Source organism: Cetorhinus maximus, chromosome 13 (genome assembly GCF_964194155.1).
Source record: "Cetorhinus maximus chromosome 13, sCetMax3.hap1.1, whole genome shotgun sequence".
NCBI classification, from domain to species: Eukaryota; Metazoa; Chordata; class Chondrichthyes; order Lamniformes; family Cetorhinidae; genus Cetorhinus; species Cetorhinus maximus.
Genome location: NC_135891.1, coordinates 113,768,740 through 113,788,411, shown reverse-complemented (window position 1 = coordinate 113,788,411; position 19,672 = coordinate 113,768,740). Strand labels below are relative to the sequence as shown.

Here is a 19,672-nt window from a genome sequence, read left to right as displayed (position 1 = left end):
CATCTTTGGCCCTGTGGAATTTTTAATGATGACAGTTTCCCTTTAAGAGGTCCTTTCTTAATAAAGTAACCCCTACAGATGGACTAAAATGGATTGTTATTAGTTTGACTTTTAGTATCTTGAAAGCATTTGGTTAATAGGCAAGTGGAAAAAGACATGAGACTCCACAATTTTTATGATTGAAGTACTCATTGAAACAATAAGCTTTTGTTTAAAAAACCAAGCTAATCTTGAAGATCTGATTTCAAAGCAATAAACATCAAATATATGGAAGCTTGAATAGAGGCAATCTGAAACAAAAACACTAACTGCTGATAATACACAGCATGGGAGCAGAGAAGATTTCCTATGCGTGTCGTGAAAATGTAAATGTGTTGTTTGGAAACAGAGATGTTCTCCCCCACCCCCCACTTCCTTACCCCAACCCCCAAGCTCAGGCAGTGTCTGAGAAAGGAAAGATGAAGCAATTTCTTGGCCATGTATCTTTCATCACTGCAGAAGGTCACTTAGACCAGGACAAAGAGGAGGGGACAACATAAAAGTCAACAGCTGGAACTTCCTCAGGGGGTGGAGGGTTCTCCCACTCTCCGAACTTCCGTCAAAGTTATAGCGACGAAGGAGGAGAAGCCCCAAGGAAATTCCTACTGTATGAATCATAAGTAATAATCATGCTTTAAGCCCCCAATTTCAGGGTCTGGGATAGGATTTGACATATGACCTGATTAGGCTGAGACCCCAGTCTTCACTGTGTTGAAAAATAGTGGGGTCTGGTACAAAATACATATCGATAAACACATTCCTGGCTGGTCTCCCACATTCTATGCTTTGTAAACTTGAGGTCATTCAAAACTCTGCTGACCGTCTCCTCACTCCTAATGAGCCCTGTGTCCTATCACCCCTGTGATCGCTGAGCTACACTGGCTCCTAGTCAAACAGCGACTTAAATCTAATGTTCTCATCCTTGTTTTCAAATGCCTCCATGGCCTCACCCCTCCCTGTGTCTCGCTAATCCCCTCCAGCCCCACAAGCCTCTGTGGTATCTGCGTTTCTCTAATTCTGGCTTTTTGTGCACCCCCAATTGTAATTGCTGCACCATCGGTGGCTGTGACTTTAGTTGTTTAGGCTCCAAGCTCTGAAATTCCTTCCCTACACCTCTCCACCTCACTATCTTGCTTTCCTACTTCAAGATATTCCTTAAAATCTACCTCTTTGACCAAGCTTTGGACATCTGACCTAATATCTTCTTTTGTGGTTTGGCGTGGTATTTTGTTTTATAATGCTCCTGTGAACACCTGGGGGTTTTTTATTACATTAAAGGTGCCACATAGTTGCTGTTGTATTATGAAGCCATGAAAATGAAGGAATTACATCTGCTTCCTGTGATTTGTACCATAGTGTCTCCTCTATGTTCCTGGTATTCGCAAGGGCCCCAAGGAGAGGTTTTACAATTTAAAAGGCCGGTTTCTAATGGACATTTCAAAAAGATTTGCTACCATTCCCAAGGCCCCAAGGCCCACCCACACTCAAGGAAGGATGGAAAAAGCTTGGCCTCACACCTGACGTAGGCACACCTCCAGTGCCATAAGCAGTACTAGCACCCATCCCCAATATGTAAACGTGCCTAATATGAGCTTAGGTTGGAGTGCATCTAGTGTGTCAAACGAGCTTCTCTGATCAGAGCGCATCACCTGAAACTTTTCTCTTTCACGTGCTGCTTGAGCTGTGCTGTTTATTTTCAACACAGTTTGCCTTTTTTGGTCCTGAGAGCACAATGGTCCTTCATTTATGAATCACTGTATCCACATCTATCCTCACCATATGTAAGGAAGCTTCTAATTTTCACATTCAAAGTTGTAAGTCAAGGAGCCAGAATTTCCTTTGCCTCTCCTGAAGATGTTGGCTGGGATACCATTCACTCTCTGACACCTTGCCTTCCTAACAGCACTGTGGGTGTACCTACACCACATGGACTGCAGCGGCTCAAGAAGGCGGCTCACCACCACCTTCTCAAGGGCTACTGGGGATGGGCAATAAATGCTGGCCCAGCCAGCGGCGCCCACATCCCGTAACTGAATAAAAAATATATTTAATTTGGGGTCATTACCCTCTCCTATCCTTGCCTAACTATCACCCTGCTCATCTGATGGCAATGAGGGTTGAGAACCCTGACCCCTGTTTACCCTCTCTCTGAGCCAGGGGAATTGCATCCGATTGTACCACCCATCTCATCAATCTCAGCTGAGATCCACTAGCCCAGCTCAGAAGAAGGTTGGAAACTCGGACCTTCCTGATCATTAATGGCTGAGTTACTCACGAGTTGAACTCACCAAATAGTTGCAGGAGCCACAAGTTTAATGTTATTTTCACGTTTGTTGTCTTTTCGAAGCTTCTTCAAGGCTTCATTATTTTTGAGGCATTGGAAGGAAAAAAACATTACAGTCTATGGGGTCATGCAGCATGAAATTGCTTTTCTCACTACGCTGCCTAACCTGTCCCTCTCTGGGGTGATGTGTGAGCCAACTAACTTCAAGCTCTGGCTCATCTCTTCTCTTAACTTCCAGAATCCTCTCCTGAGACTTTAATGTATCTAGTATTTTATGAGTATCTGTTACAATGCCATAGGTTAAAAGGTTAATTTGATCCTCAACTCCACTTGGTTTTCTTTAGTAAAAGCCACTTAGTCATTTTAGCAATAGTTTAGGTCTTTTGCAGTGTGTTGTAAAATCACTTCAGATTGCCTTGTTCTTGTAAAAAGCTTTTAGCACCTTACTGTAAAAACAATTTTACATTTGCCTGTAGCCTTTTGTCTCTCTCCATTAGTTTACAGCTTAGCCATTCATTCTGCTGTGGAATGTCTTAAGGCTGGTACTAAACGATCTGCTTTTTCTTTAGTCTTTAGTAATCCATATGCTCTTAAACTCCTGTTATGGATGATTTAGAGTTTGATATGCTTCTTTTATTTTAACTTTGAATGTCCTGCTTCTGAGTAGAGGGTCCAGTTCGAGGGCCGCTGAGGGACAGGGAGTTTAACACCTGGAGGAGGAGAGGAGACTGATTCCTAACTTCAAAGGACTGAGCTACAAGCAACAATTGAAGTACCTTTGCTTTCCCTATCTTGAAAGAAGACAACTGAGAGGGGACATTATGAAGGAAATGTCAAACAATATAGAATAAGTAAATATGAACACCACGGGCGGAATCGTCCCAGATTTGCACAAAGTGTGGTAGCGGGCGGGGAAAAGGATGTTTTACCTGCCGGCCGCAATGGCTTTTTGTGCCGCATCATCCCATTCCCAGTGTGTCCTGCCTCATTAATAATGCATTCCTGGGAAACATGCTAGGTCGCTGGTGGGATGGCCCCTGATTCATCCGCCCCACCGTCACCTTAGGCCTTCAGTAATCTGGGCTCCATATTTAAAGGGCGCCCCTGCACAGAGTTAGCTCTCTGTAAGGCATCGGAAGCTGCTGCAAAGTCACGACTGTCAAAGGGAGGAAACATGCTGACCTCAAATTTAGCAACACCTTCCTGCAGCACCTTCTGGATGCTGTGGAGGCCCACCATGAAGCCTTCTACCCCCACTCTGGGTGAAGACCAGCAAGCAAAGTCGCCAATACAGCATGGGAGGCGGTGGCAGTGGTGGGCAGCACCAACACTCTGCAAAAGAGGACAGCCACCCAGTGCTGAAAGAGGATGAATGATCTCTTCTGTTCCACCAGGGTAAGTCACTCTTCTCATCACTCTTAACTCACACACTCACAAGCCCATCACACATCCACAGGGATCTCACTCACTGCCAGTTCAAGGGGCATCACCATTCACTCCCTCACACACCTTCATCTGCTCTGTGGATCATGACCTCATCCCGTCCATGGCATTGCTCACCATCCACACATGCCAGGCATCCTTATCATCTGGCCTGGCAGGCATCCTGCTTACACTCTCTCCATCTGTCTTCATGCAGGACAAGCTGGCACACAACAAGAGGGAGAGGTCGCAGACTGTTGGAGGAATGCTTGACATCAAGGTCCTCATAGACTTTGAAAATAGAGTCATCCAGCTGGCTGGCGATGATCTGGACCTTTCCTGTGCTGACGGTGAGGTCAACAGTGCTCAACCAAGTGGGGATCCAGCAGTGCAACATCCATCAAACAACCATGTTGTGAGTGAGTTCCCCTGTTCTGCAGTCCCCTGCCATGCACTAATTATCTCTCCTTGCTTTTGCAGGCACATCGGGGAAGCAGCTGAGGGGGTCCACGACTCAGGTCCTCGACTCAAACCCCAAAGATACCTCAAAAGAAGAATCTGATGAAGCCCTAATTGAAGTCCCGTCACAGCGCTCACCCACACCCTCCACCAGCGCAGAGACACACACCTCAGTGGGACCTAGTTCTAGAGTAGCCTTGGGGTCACAATGTGTTGTGCACGTCGCGCAGCCTGATCCACAGAAGGTGGTGGCAGGGACTTCCCAGGTTTCTGGCACTCGAAGGACCGCTGGAGGCCAGAAATCTGCTGAGTCCAAGTCAGATGAGGATTCTCTGGGCTTGATCATACCTCAGTTGCTAGAGTTGCAAAGGCAAGCTCAGGAACATCAGGAAAGGATGTCTGCTGCACTCCTCAGATTGCAAGGCACAATAGAGGAGTCCGTCCGCCTTCTGAGGTGATGGCGCCGGCATGCCAATGCACCGAGGTCAATACTTGTAAGATGGCGGCTGCCATGGAGACCTTGGTCCAGGACATCACGGCTGCATGGATTGAACTCCATCACTGGCGTTATTGCTGGCCTCCAACAGTGTCATGGTGAGATGGGTGCGGGGCAGCTTGATTTCACTCCAGCTTCCCCTTCTCCTCAAGGAGTCACCCAGGGACCCTCGGGCACCCATAGGGAGGAGGATCAGCAGGTGCCATCCACCCAGGTGACTCCTGGAGTGTCCGGCCAACCTGAATCCCCTCTTCCTGTGACCCCAGCTCCAGCTCCACAGGCCGAGGAGGGTGTCACTGCCACACAGCGGGACCCCGAAAGCAGGCTGGATCCCTCCAGGTCTCGGCCCTTCAGAGGGTGCCCGTCAAGGTCATCACAGACAGGGCGTAGCAGTCAGCAGGCTGCCTCCACCTCTGCTGTGGATGGCTGGGGAGCACCAAGGCATAGTGGCAGGGTTAGGAAGGTTAAGAAGATGTAGGTGCATAGCCTGGACATGTGTGTTAATCACATGTACATCCTGTTCGCTATTGTAAATAAACTCCCAAGAATGTCTCCTTGCCTGTGGTCCCTTGTTCTGATGAGCAGTGTCCGTGTCACTCAGTTGTGAAACCTTGGTTCCTGCACAAGATAAAGGCAGGTGTTTCAGTCTGGGGTCTCTTCCCTGTGCAGTGTGTAAACATCAGACCAGAGTGATGGTCCGGCTTCACACTCACTGGACACATTAGTGATGCCTGCTTCTCGATGGTGTTTGTCATTGCTGCCAGAATGTTGTGGGCAGGCATAACTGAGTTCTGTCATTCTCTCTGTGTGCTCTCAGTACCTTTGAGCTGGGGCTGGCTCCCCTTCATCTCTTCAGCGTCTGTGACCGTTGACGTGGTGCTCCTGAAGGGGTCAGGTGCTGAAGGCTGACAAAGGATCAGGTGCATTTCAAGCGTCTCGATGATCTGACCTGATCACAGAGCGCAAATGAGCTGCCCTCAGCCAGTCGGGAGTCAGACATTCACAGAGGCTATGTGAAGATCTATGGAGTGTCCTCACTGCATGTCGTCATCATCCTCCTGGAATCGTATTAGGGGCTCCGATATGTCTCCATGACATGTGCCTGAGCACTGAGGGTATGTGCGCTGCCGTCAGCCGCACAGGAGTCAAAACGTTCACAGATGCAAGGTGAGGATGTCAGGACTGTCCTCACTGCATCTCGTCATCATCCTCCACGAATCCTGCTGCTTTGAGGGCTCCCGAGCGTGCCTGCCTTGTCTGGCCAGCGTGATGGCCTCGTCGCCATCATCCTCGCCTTCAAAGACCTCATCACTGTCACCTCCTTTGACGTCCTCCTCATCGGAGGATACATGCAGCCCCCCCCCACCATCTCCTCTGCAGCGCCAGGTTGTGGAGCGTACAGCAAATGACGCTGATGTGTGACACCCTCTGGGGACTGTATTGCTGTGCTCCACCAGACCTGTCAATGCACCAGAACCTTATTCTCAAAATGCCTGTTGTTTGCTCTACATGAACCTCGATATAGCATTGCTCTGCTGCAGTCTGAGGCCGCTGCATGGGCATCATCAGCTGTGTCCTCTGTGGGTAGCCCTTGTCCCCGAGGAGCCAACCCTGCAGCCTCTCTGGACCCTGGGGGATGTCAGGGATCTGAGACGTGCTAAGGATGAAGGAGTAGTGGACACTCCCTGGGAATCATGGGCAGTCCTGCAGGATGTGTTTGTGGTTGTCGCACACCAGCTGAACATTCAGCGAGTGGAAGTCCTTGTGGTTGACGTTGTTGACTGCTTGTTGCCATGGAGATCTAAGCACCATGTGAGCACAGGCGACGGCACCCTGCTCCTGTGGGAAAACCTGAGGTCTGTGCAGATCCCAGTGCTCTTGCTTCCTGGCTTTCCTGATCCTGGGTGAAATGCACAAAGTTCTATGCCTTCGTGAAGATGGCGTCTGTGATCTCCTGTGTACACTTGTGTGTGGAGGCTTAAGAGATCCCGCACAGGTCACCTGTGGAGCCTTGGAAGGAACCATGGCATAGAAATTGAGCGCCCAATCACTTTCACAGCCTCTGACAATGAATGCCCTCCATGTCACCATGGCGCCAACTCCTGCAGCAGGTGGCATATGTGACCGACCAGTTCTCTGGACATGCACAGTCTTCGGCAACACTGGTTCTCAATCATCTGCAGGCATGACAGGTGCCACCTTTAGGCCCTGGGTCTAGTGAAGCGCTTACCAGCAACGGCTCACTGTGGATCAGGCCCTGCTGCCCCTTCATCATGAGGGAGGTGCTTCTCCCTTTGCCAAGCCGGGCGCCTCCGCTACACTCTTCTTCTTCTTCTCTGGTCTCTGTAAGCCATGCGGCATAGCGTTAAATCACCAGGTCCCATGATCCTGATGTTCTCCTCCTGCAGGATCAAAGAGAGATGCATGGGTTAGCATAGGTGGCCTAAGAGTTCTCTTGGTTAAGTCTGAAGGCCCTTTCACGCATGCTGGAGAGTGCTGGCCACCACTTGGATGACCAGTGTGTAGTGTGCTCATTGTCTGCTTGAAACCCCAACCACCTCCACCCCACTCCACCTGACCGATTGGTGGCAGCTTTGCCCATTGGACTGCATGCTGTGCTCTCAGCTCAGGCACAGGCATTCTCCTAACCTGCACTGCAAGGCTGCGCTGTTAGCTTGAACCATAATAGATACTGGTCCACTCCTTAATAAAGACATTGCAAGGGGCTGTGAGCGCCTCCACCACTCACTGCGCCATGGCCAGCTTTTGCAAGGGGATTGTACAACTTGCCCAGCCGCCCAATCTGCGCCCGAGGGGTGAAACGTCCTGGAGCGTTTGGTGGCACTTTCATGTTTTTGTGTTGCTTGAGTGGGCAGAAAAGCTTAAGAGGCCTGAATCCAAGCCTGTCAATGGAGCTCCAGCTGAAGGTCTGAGCTGCAGAAAAATGCTCACTTTTGACAAGCTTTTTCAAGTGTGTGACCACTTCCCTCACCGCACCCCGGCCCCCCCTCCCACCATCCCTCCAGGCATGTGCTTGAGTCTTTCCTTCAGTCTGTCTGTGCGGAATTGGTTCATGGGATATGGGTGTCACTGGCTAGGCCAGCATTTATTGCCCATCCCTAATTGCCCTTGAGGAGGTGGTGGTGAGCTGCCTTCTTGAACTGCTGCAGTCCCTGTGGTGTAGGTACACCCACAGTGCTGTTAGGAGAGGAGTTCCAGGATTTTGACCCAGCGACAGTGAAGGAACAGTGATATATTTCCATGTCAGGATGTTGTTTGGCTTGGAGGGGAACTTCCAGGTGGTGGTGTTCCCATCTGCTGCCCTTGTCCTTCGAGGTGGTGGAGGTTGTGGGTTTGGAAGGTGGCAGCCACTGCAACCAACAGCTTAACTCACCCTGCCCTTGCACAGCGTAGGCAGTGCCTTTGGTCACTGAACTTCTGGGTAACTCCGAAATATTAAAAAATATTCCGTTTAGCTCTATTGATGTTAATCCCAAAAGGAAAACCAGTAAAACTTGGAAATGAAGGGTACCAGTAAAACTTGTCCAGACTGGTCTTGTATACCCTAAAATGGAACTTTAATATTACTGGTGCCAGTATTGCTGTTTTTTTACTGGGATTTGAAAATTTTGAAAATTTTCCTTGATTTGTTTGCCTAATGTGGAACAGCGACAACTTGCATTTTAAATAGTGTCTTCTTCATATAGGAGAGCGTGAACATGGAGTCGGAGCAGAAGAGCTAGGAAAGATGGCTGACTAGTCAGATAAAGATGGGGAGAGAAGTTGCAGGACAGAGTGATTTGAGGAAGAAACTTCTCAGAGGAAGACTGAGATGGCGTGAAACATTCTGCCACTGAAAGTAGAATGATGGGGAGGAAGGATGCACAGGAGGACAGAGTCAGAGGATTGTAGGATGTGAGCTAGAAAGTGAGCCATATAAATCAGTGGTTCCCAAGTTGAATTTGAAGTTTGTGCTGCATTATCTGATCTCAGTTGGGGCACGAGTAGAGGGTAGCACAATTAGCCTCAATGCTCTGGGCTACAGAGGGAGAAATTAGCTGAATGTCCCACTCCTGATCACTATTGTATTCCAAAATTCGAGTAAAAAATGCATGGGTGTGGATGTTGGATGAAGACCACATTGGGTGAAGACCATATTGGGTTCCAGCCAAACAACCTCTTTCACCCATTACCTAGACTCCCATGTGAGGTACCTGGTGTCCATGGAACTGTACTGCAGCACGTCAGTGTCGTCAGGGCAGGAGAGCAAAAAAGCTGGGGGAAGATAAATGAACCACTGTCACTTATATTACACAGCTGGTTGTCATTGCTAAGTCAGTGCCCTGTATTGGACACACTGGATTAAGCAGATCTTGAATTAGCATTCAGAGTGTGATTTGACTGTGTTGAAAGGTCAATAACCTTTGTCTAATAGCCCACCTTCATTAGTGTTCAGCTTCATAGTTAATAGTCATTACTTGACTGCTGTGGTGAGGAATAGGGTTCAAAGGTTAGCACAGCTTCGGTGGTGCAGCTCGTTCTACCTCCACCTCCTCCACCCACCAACCCTAGTGCCCCTTCTCCCTAAAGAGGATCAATTTATCACTAACGGAGATTGCTAGTAGAATTAGTTGCATGATGCAGCATTTTGTTCCAGTTTGGTTGAAGATTAAATCTTAAAACTGGTCCAATTCTATATTTGATTTAAAAACTCTGTTGCACTCTCTTGTGCCTGTATTATAGGAAAGTGTGTTGGTCCCTGCGAGATAGTCTACAGTTGGGAGAGAAATATTACTCTTACTATCAGCACTGACACATGAGCCAAACCAGGTAGGCCTGCAGTAATTCAGGTGGCTGTTAATGATTGACTAACCAGTCAGGCTCACTAATAGGACCCTAGTGGGTTGCAACTGTAACTGGGGCTAGCTCTGTACTAGCTCAGCAGGTTAGTGCTATTCAACCACTTAATACACAATAGACCTGAAGGTTGTAGGATCAAATCCCACTAATATTTTGAGGTGTCAGCCGTGGCTCAGTTCATAGCACCCTCACCTTTGAGTCAGAAGGTTGTGGGTTCATGTCCCACTCCCGGAAAAAAAAAAGTCAAGAACTGTGAATGTACTTGAAAGAGTTACAGTGCTGTAACTGGGGCTAGACTTGATTCTTCCTACTCAACTGTAGATAGCTCACATCAGTCAACGCTCCATGGGGTAGAGCTGTTCTTGGCTGGACGAGTGGTGGGAAGCTTATTGGGGTTCTTATGCCGCGCAGCTTTAGCTGGTTAGACCCCAACAATACCTCTACACCTCCTGGGAGCCCCTAAACATGGCTGCTGTTGACATGTACATAAGCTCCCTGGGCTTTGGTAAGTGTACTGTTTCCCTACGGGAGGGAGAGGGAGAGTGTGCACTCTGCGTTGAACAAGCAGAAACTCTCCTTGTGTGGATTTCTCCTTGGTGGCAATGGGTTTCTGCACGTGCCAGGTAGCGAGCTGATCAAAAGAAAAGAACGCATCAGCTTTATTACCTTATGGCTTTTGTTGTTCCACCTCCTCTCTGCCACTTACTGGCAACATATTAAACATCACAAATAGCTGATTGGAGTTCAATATTTAAATTCAGGGGGTGTCAAAGGAGAGTTTGGTCTAGTTACGTATGAATTCCATGCCTTTTTCTCCCTGTTATCCTAATATAATGATATAATGCAGTGCCAGTCATCAGCTATCCTTGATATAAGTTGTTGCCAACCATCTGGTGTCCTGTGTGTAACTCGATGCCAACTGTCTGGTGTCCCTCATGATTCACAATGCAAACTGTCTGGTACCCTGTGAGTAATTCACTGCCAGTTCTCTGTTCCCCTCTGTAGTTGGTGTCCTGTGTGTAACTCATTACCAGACTCTGGTGACCTGTGCATTACAGACTAACAAACATCTAGTGCACTGTATATAAGTCAGTGGCAGCATCTGGTGCCCTGTGTGTAACACACCGCGAGCCATCTGGTGTCTTGTGTATAACTCTCTTGCCCTGTGTAACTCATTGCCAACTATCCAATGCCCTGTGCATGACTCAGTGCCAACCATCTGTTGTTCTACATATAATACGCTACCAGCCATCAAGTGCCTGTGCAACTGATTGCCAGCTGTCTAATGCCCTGTGTGTAACTCTCTGCCAGTTCTCTAATACCCTTTGTATAACTTGTTGCCAGTTTGCTTAATGCCCTGTGTATAACTCATTGCCAGTTCCCTAATACCCTATGTATGACTCACTGCCAGTTTGCGATTGCCCTGCATCTAACTCAATGCCAGTTCTCTAATGCCCTGCATCTAACTCAATGCCAGTTCTCTAATGCCCTGTGTATAATTCACTGGCAGTTCTCTCATTTCCTGCATATAACTCACCACTAGCCTTCTGTTCTCCAAGTCCAAAGCTTAGCACCAGCCAACTAAGTTCTTGTATTGCTCCTGGTAGCTAACCACTATTTTCTGTAATAAACACACTTCTGGCTGTCTTTATGTAGGTAATAGCTTTGGAGTAACTATGAGACAGTACCCCCAGTAGCTCAGCATTGTGGACTGGTTCATAGAGGCAAGGAAGGTCCCTGGTCCTGGACACTGAAATCAGTCTAAGTATCCCAGACCTTGAAGGGGGAAAATTGGTCAGGATTGCCATCCAGCAGCCATAGCTTGAACATAAAAACCTAAGAAGAAGGAGCAAGAATGGCCGTACAACCCCTTGAGTATCCACCAGCACTCAGTAAGATCATGGCTGACCTTCTACTTCAACTCCAATTTCCCTCCTATCCCCATATCCTTTGAATCTGTTAGTACCCAAAAATCTCTCGATCTCAGTCTTGAATATATTCAATGACTGAGCATCCAGTGCCCTCTGAAGTAGAGAATTCAAAAGATTCATAATCCTTTGAGTGAATAAATTACTCCTCATCTTAGTCCTAAATGATGGACTCTCTGAGTTACAAGGTGTGTATGTGTCAATATCGAGTAAGGAATGTAGGGAAATATGGCAACAAATATATGTATGGCAATGCCCAACAATGAAATAAGTGACTAGATCATCCATTTTAGGTGTTGGCTCACTACTGGATGTTGACCAGACAACTGCCCATCTATTCTTCAGTTAGTACCATGGGATCTTTAGTGTCCACCTTTGCAAGCAGGGCTTTGGTTTAACATCTCAGCCAAAAGAAGGCATATCTAACTGTGCAGCATTCACTCACTCGGTACTGCACGGGAGTGTCAGTCCAGATCATGTGCTAGAGTCTCTGGAGTTGGGCTTGAACCTGTAACCTCCTAACTCAAGAGGCCAGAGCCCTGCAACTGAGTCAAGGTTGGACACTTGCAGAGGCACAGTTGTTATGAACAACATATAATTTTAAGTTAAATTTATGTTACGAAAGGTAAAAATAGTTTCAGTTTCACTTAGGTTTTGTTTATGAACCTTGGTGCCTGGGTGTCTGAGTTGACTTGTCACTGAAAGATTTCAGGTCTTTAGGTTTTTTTCTTTATTTTTAATGAGGCCTTACAACCCCTGAAGTGAAGGGGATGGGGTGAAAGGGTTTGAAGTTCAGTGAGTTTGGAAACAAAACAGAAAGTAGAAAAGCTTTACTGTTGCCTAGCAACAGTGACACAGAGACAGGAAAAAAAGACAGGGGTTGAGAGAGGATGGGTTCAGTGTGTGTGTACCAGAAAGGGAAGACAGGGTTTAAGCTCTCTGAAAAGTAAAGCTACAAGGCTATTGGGACAGTAGTTAACTGAATTGTCAGTTATAGGATGCAGTCAAGTGATCAGTTTAACAGAGGTGCTACCAGAAGACTGGGTTTCAGGAACTCATTTGTCTGCTCTGCAGTTGAAGAAACAGTGAGTTTGGAGTATGGCTTTTGGGTATCTCAGGGAGAGATATAAGTTGGGTGAGAAACATCAAGTGAATGCTCAGGAATTCACCGAAAGAAAACCATGTGCAACTATGCCAGTCCCAAGCGAGAAGCCTTTGTGTCAAGCTAGTGGTAACTCTTCACTGGTTTACATGTCTGCAAAGATATTGCTGCGATAAAGGGATAATGGGAATTTGAATTCATGGTTTTGTACTGAGATCTTTCCAACCTTTTTTCTGGTGTAATATAGTTCATTTTTATTGCTTTAATAAATTATTTTTTGTTTTAATACATATTTCATTCTTTGTATTAAAAGTTCATCAGCAGACTCCTGTGAATTTGTTTAGTATCTTTCCTCCATGATTTCTAAAAAAAAATGTTAGGATCTGTAAAGCCAGGTTTCATGCTGGGATCTGACTTGTCCAATGTTAGCAGCTGGGATCGTAACGAAGTCGAATGATACAGGGAGAACAAGGTTGGGAGTGGGGGGGGAGGTTTAGTTCCTGGGATATCTGTAGTATTCTAGATGACTCAAGGTACAATATGCAGCATATCTAAGACTCTGAAGTATATGGAATTGTGAAATTCTAGGGTGGGAAAGCCCATTTTTTGTCTCCTCAAATGAATAAAATTAACATTCTTTGGAACATGACCCTTGTAGTTGAGATGTGGGTAGATGGAAATGTTTGGCACTATATTTCTGAAATAACTATTGGGACGGGGCTGTTGGATTAGTGAAATTATGCCAAGCGATGGATGAGGTCTACCGGTGGCATTGTGGAGAATGTTTCTTTGCCTTAGGGAGTTAGGGACAAAATTCCCAGAATTTTTGTTTCCTGTAATGAGGTTGCTTTTTGCCTCTCCTAGGAGTTGGGATTACACTTGTGTGGGGAAAGGTTGCGGGGGGAGGGGGGTCATATGAGGTTGCACCATCTTATGTTGGGGCCTGGTGGTCTTCCCTCACCTCTTTTCATGTATTTTTAAACATTGTGGTCATATGGAATGAAATTCCAGTTTGATGACTTTATTTTTTTTTCATACCATATTTCTGTTTCTCTAGGTTGTGCCTTCCTTACATACTGTGCAAGAGAATCTGCTATCAAGGCGCAGAATGCACTACATGAACAGAAGACACTGCCCGGGGTAAGTGTGCCATGTTGGAGAATAGATTTATATTATCTCTCTCTTTTTGCTGCTGTTTGTTTGTTTTGCTGTCTAAACCAGATTCCGACACTCCTTTTTTTGTAAACCAGCTTGTAGGTTAACAGACCTTAACCAGCTCCATCACTTGTTTACAGCTGAGTGTGGCTTGAATATGTATTTTCCTGGAGGCTTCATTGTAATTAATGTAAAGTAGATGTCCCTCAGGGATAATTTTAGTCTGGGTAACTGCAGGAGATTATGATTAAAGGGCTGTTTTGAGGCCCAACTGCTTTTGCTTTTTTTATTGGCATTGCAACTTTTCAGTGCAACCAATTTAAGATCAATTTAGCATCATTTGCTCAAAAATAGAAGGACTGGTCTCCTTGCTTGTTTATGGTTCGATTGCAACTCCAACCCTTAGTCAGTGGATGGCTGGATCTGCATCCCTACGGTCCCATGCATCCTTTCTGTAGTAAAAACAAACCAATCTCTATTTTACCTTAAATATATACACTTTTCTGATGTAACCATTTAAGACTGAGATGATGGAGGAATTTCTTCTCTCAGTGGGTTGTGAATCTTTGGAATTCTTGACCCCAGGGAGCTGTGGAGGTTGAACCACTGATTATACATAAGGCTGAGATGGATAGCTTTTTGAACTACAGGGGACTCTAGGGTCATGGGGAACAGGCAGGAAAGTGGAGTTGAGGCCCAGATCAGGTTGGCCGTGATTGTACTGAATGGCAGAGTAGGGTCGAGGGGCCGATTGGCCCCCTCCTGCTCCTATCCCTTATGTTCTTATTTAGTTATTACAATCCCAAAATAATTCATTGTGCACAGTGACTCGATGTTTGGACAAAGTGATAAGGCCACAAGTGTTTTTTTTTCTCTTTGTAATGAGAAAAGAAGTTTGAGAACCCATACCTAGAGATTGAGCTCACAAGCTAGAATGACACTCCAGCGGGGTACTGAGGGAGTGCTGCACTGTCAACATTCCATCCTTTGGACAAGACATTAAACCAAGGAACCGTCTGCCTAACCTGGTTGATTTTTAAAGGGCATGCGCAGGCAGTTTGCCTGGGGTCCTGGTCAGCATTTTGACGTGACCAAAACATACAGATTAATCGGTTACCTGTTTGTGGGATCTTGCTATGTGTAAAGGGGCTGGCATGTCCAACATAGCAGTTGGGTCATATTTCAAAGCAGTTTGCTGTTTGTGAAGTTCGCCTTGACGATTCTGAATGATGCGTAAACTGTGCTGTATAAGTGCAAACCTTTTTTTAAACTTTCCTCTGTATGTTGCTTTTTTTTTTAAACTGCTGTGTATCAAGTTTCCCCTTTTCCGAATAGATTTAACCAGGTTAGATTTCACACAGAATCAAATCCTGCTAATCAGTGGCTTGGTAACTTGTGCACTGGGACGCTACATAATGGAATAATGGGATATAAACACGTATCAACCCCTGTTCCTGCTGTTCATGCCAGCCTTACAAAACAGTCGATTACTGAAACTGCATCATAATCTACTGTGATCGCAGTGCAAACTGGGGCTGGAAAAGCAATTGCCTGCAAAAGGAAAGGGGTCGGTTTCTGCTGCTGAGGAGCTGAACACTGGAATTCCTCTCTGCCTCTCACTCTCTCTCTCTCCTTCATTAGCTTGCTCCTTAAAACCTCCCTCTTTGACCAAACTTTTGGCCATCTGTCCTAATATCTCCATATGTGGCTCAGTGTCAAGTTTTGTCTGATAGCAAGCTTCACACAGTGTCGTGTTAAAAGGGCTATATAAATGCAAGTGTTGTTGGTTATTTTATTCTTTCATGGGATGTAGGGGTTGCTGGCCAGGCCAGCATTTGTTGCCCATTGCCCTGGAACCGAGTGGCTTGCCACACTACAGTCAACATGTAGGAGGGGCAGCAGATTATGACAATCGATTCAAGGCCACAATTACTGAGAATAGCTTTTCAATTCCAGATTATTAATTGAATTTAAATCCCACCAGCTGCCATGGTGGGATTTGAATCCTTGCCCCTAGAGCATTAGCCTGGACCTCTGGATTACTAGCCCAGTGACATTACCATTGTCCCCCCCCCCCCCCCCCCAATAACAATAGATAGAAGTTTACTTTGTGATTCGAAACCCTACCTATGGCATATCTAGAAGGCTGTATTTCTCATATTGCAATGATAAAACCTGTGCTTACAGTCTGTCGGTAACCTAATGGATAGATGTCTTTCACTGTTGTGCTTGCTAAGTGTTTCTCTTAAAAAATAAACTGTGAAGGTCTGTGATCTCTCCACTATCTCCATTGCCAATGCTCTGGCACTACCAAACCCTTCAGCTGTGGCTCAGAAATTTGTGGGTTTGAGTGCTACACTAGAGACTTAAGCATATCTAGGCTGACACTCCAGCACAATACTGAGAGAGCTTTGCACTGTCAAAGGTGCCACCTTTTGGATGAGGTGTTAAACCGAGGTCCCAGGACATAAAAGATCCCAGGACCATATTTCAAAGAAGAGCAGGGGTGTTCTTCCCAGACTCCTGCCGATATTTATGCCTCAACCAACACCTAGGCCAACATTTTTAGGATGGCAGGGTTTCCCTTCCCACCATCCAAGGAGTCAGCAGCGAACACATCACTGCCAATACTGGCTGCCCCGCAGCTAATTAACACTCCAAAGAGTGTTAATTGGCTGGAGGAGGGACTTCAGCCCCTCAGTCAGGAGGAAGCCTCACCTCCGAGAGCTGCCGGCCAATCTGATTGGCTGGCAACTCTCTAGTCGCAGCACTGCCAGAAGCTGCAGTGGAGAGGAATGGGACTGCAAGAGCCTAAGTGCCGGAGGCCCAGGACCAGGTAAGTGTGGGGGTCTCGTGACGGGGAAGGGAGGTGAGGCCTGGGGAGTTGGGTGGAATGGGGCGGGGTGGGGGAATTGGTGGAGAGGCCAGCAGGGGAGGGAGCACCCATAAGGGCTAGAGCTTCTCGGGGGGAGGGGGCGGGTGCAGCCGATGTTGGAAGGATGCTGTTGATGGAAGTACCCCCCCACACACACACACACACACACACACACACACACACACACCCCCCCCCCGCACCCAACCACCACCACCACCATCCAAGACCTGAGCAGGGTCACCTTCTGGGCTTCTCCCAGCCCCTGATTTTCTCCCGCCGGCCTGAAAATTGGGACTGCGTAGGAACTAGCCCTTAAGTGGCCATTAGTTGGCCTCTTAAAGGCCTCAACTGGGGCAAGGGCAGGCTGACTGGCTGTCCTAGGCCTTGCCTGTCCCTCTGTAAAATTGCAGAGAGGTCAGAGTGGTTGGGAGCCCAGTGGGAAGGCCACTCAAACAATTCACGGCCCTCCCCACACCTACATACCTGCTGGTTGGGGCAACGTAAAATTCTGCCCCAAAAATAAATAATCTGGTCATTGTTTCTTGTGGGAGCTCGCTGTGTGCAAATTGGCTGTTGTGATTTCTGCATTACAGTAGTGACTACACTTCATTGGCTGTAAAGTCCTTTGGGAAATCCTAAAGGTGGGTTAAGTCTTCCTTATCTTTTTCCAGCATTCAATTAGTAGCAGTCTTGCATAAAAACAATCCCAACATGGTGATTAACAATTAAAAATTTTCAAATTGCTCTGTCAATGTTGCTAATACAATGTCCTCCTCTGCTGTCAATTTACCAAAGTGCGCTCCCCAATGGATCAGTAGATTGATCTATACAGACCACAGAGGTCCAAGGTTCATCTCCAGTTCGTGCCAGATTAGCTGTTGTCAACCAGGCCGTGATTCTACAATTGACCCTCAGCATGTTAGGAAAGGTTCACCTGTGTTCTTATTCCTAACTGCGTGTGCATGTGTGTGGCCTGCTATGCTTACTCTGGCCAGGCATCTTGCTAATACCATTGAGTGGCCAATTTGATGGTATATGGGAGAAAAGTGGACATCAACCTAAGCAGGGACTCAAAACCTTCGAGGGAGGTGAGAGGAAGAAAATAATTAACTTTATTAAGCATATAGAATTATAGACAGCTTTATTTTAATTTAATTTAAGGAGTTTGGGTGAATCTGCTATTGTGGGCTCCTCTGACACTGGAGATATTGGGACTTATGCCTATATTGCAGTTGCGAAATGGGAGCTGTGTCACAATTCACCACCCCCCTGCACCGCACACACACACCCCCCACCCCCCCGATATGAAATACGTTGGATGCCATTTTGACTCGTGCTGCCATTTTAAACAGGCATTAGGCTCCTTGCATATGCTAATGAGAGGACTAACACTTCCTTGCCACTACTGGCTTCATAGCACCCCTTGAGGGTCTCTGTTAGACTATGCTCACCCACCACCCCATGCCTTCTGTTCCCCTGTCCTTAGCTCCCAGGGCTGAGCTGAAGCTGCCATCATGTCAGGCAAAACTTGGGCAGGGAACCAGTCAGTGAGCTTCCTCTGGATTCCCAATTAACCTCCGCAACTTGCCGGAGTTATGCTGAAGATGTCCAAGGCCCAATTTTGGACACACCTTGGACTCTGGCATCTTGTGTGTGTATCAGCATATTTCCAGCCTTGGGTCTGAATGCAGGCCTGTACCAGTTTATGGCCCAGAGTTATTTCAGTGTGTCAGTCTCACTGAAATAAGGTCATGGAATGTTGTGTGGAATATGGTGGTCTCTGACCTCCTGGGACCATGGAATTGCCTTGCCCAGGGAAAGTAAGTGACCAAGATTATTACTGTAGGGTAAACAGATATTCTGGAGTTTAGCTTGAATAATTGTGGACGAAACTTTACTGGCGCGGGTACATGATTGCCCCTTGTCTGTGGAAGGAACAAACTTGATAGGCCGAATGATCTTTCATCATTTCGTGCTTTCTTATGTTTATTGGTTGTCTCAGACTTGCCCGCTTGCGACAGAAGGAGGAGGCTTCAAATGTTGGTAACAAACATTTTCGGGTGTTGAACCCTTGTCAGCACTTGAAACCTTAACCCATCTCTGCTCTTTGCAAAGGCCAGTGGACATGGTGTGTCTTTCTTGTTTTTCAAAATCACTGTTCCACTTGTCATGAGGCAAAATGTTTTTAAAAATTTGTTCATGGGATGGGGGCATCGCTGGCTAGGCCAGCATTTTATTGCACATCCCTAATTGCCCTTGAGAACTGGGTGGCTTGCTAGGCCATTTCAGAGGGCATTTAAGAGTCAACCACATTCCTGTGGGTCTGGAGTCACATGTAGGCCAGACCAGGTGAGGATGGCAGATTTCCTTCCCTAATGGCATTAGTGAACCAGATGGGTTTTTGCAACAATTGACAATGGTTTCATGGTCATCATCAGACTTTTTTATTGAATTCAAATTTCACCATCTGCTGTGGTGAGATTCAAACCCAGGTCCCCAGAACATTACCCTGTTGTTCTGGATTACTAGTCCAGCAACAATACCACTATGCCACCGCCTCCCCAAAATTGGCAATGACTATTTTTTTTCTTTCCCTCTTCTGCCCTCTTCCTGCCCTCTTACCCCAGGCAGTGTATCAAGCAGGCTGGCAGAAAACTGACAAATCATAGTACCAGGCAGGCCTGGGATTTGGACCATGAAATGTTCTCTCACAGATGGCCAGCTGTGTTGGTCACACACTCGCTTTTGAATTTCTCTCAGACTTGAGTGCAGCAATCAAGGCTGACACTCCCGTGCAGTACTGAGGGAGTGCTGCACTGTTGAAGGTGCAATTTTTCAGATAAGACATTAAACCAAGGCCTTGTCTGCCCTCTCAGGTAGATGCAAAAGATCCCATGACACTATTCTGAAGAACAGCAGGAGAGTTATCCTGGTATCCTGGCCGATATTTATCCCACCCATCGACATCACAAAAACAGATTATCTGGTCATTATTGCATGGCTATTTGTGGGACCTTGATGTGCATGAATTGGCTGCCACATTTCCTACATT

At 46.7% G+C, this 19,672-nt stretch overlaps 1 protein-coding gene across 1 annotated transcript in view; it reads left to right on the top strand.

Moving 5' to 3' along the window:
• The window catches only part of LOC144688967 (CUGBP Elav-like family member 4), a 433,573-nt gene that overhangs the window by 25,171 nt on the left and 388,730 nt on the right, over window positions 1-19,672 (top strand). The window contains exon 2 of the mRNA XM_078556039.1: window positions 13,648-13,730. Within this exon, the coding sequence (XP_078412165.1) occupies window positions 13,648-13,730 (83 nt within the window). The remainder of the gene's footprint in view (window positions 1-13,647; window positions 13,731-19,672) is intronic.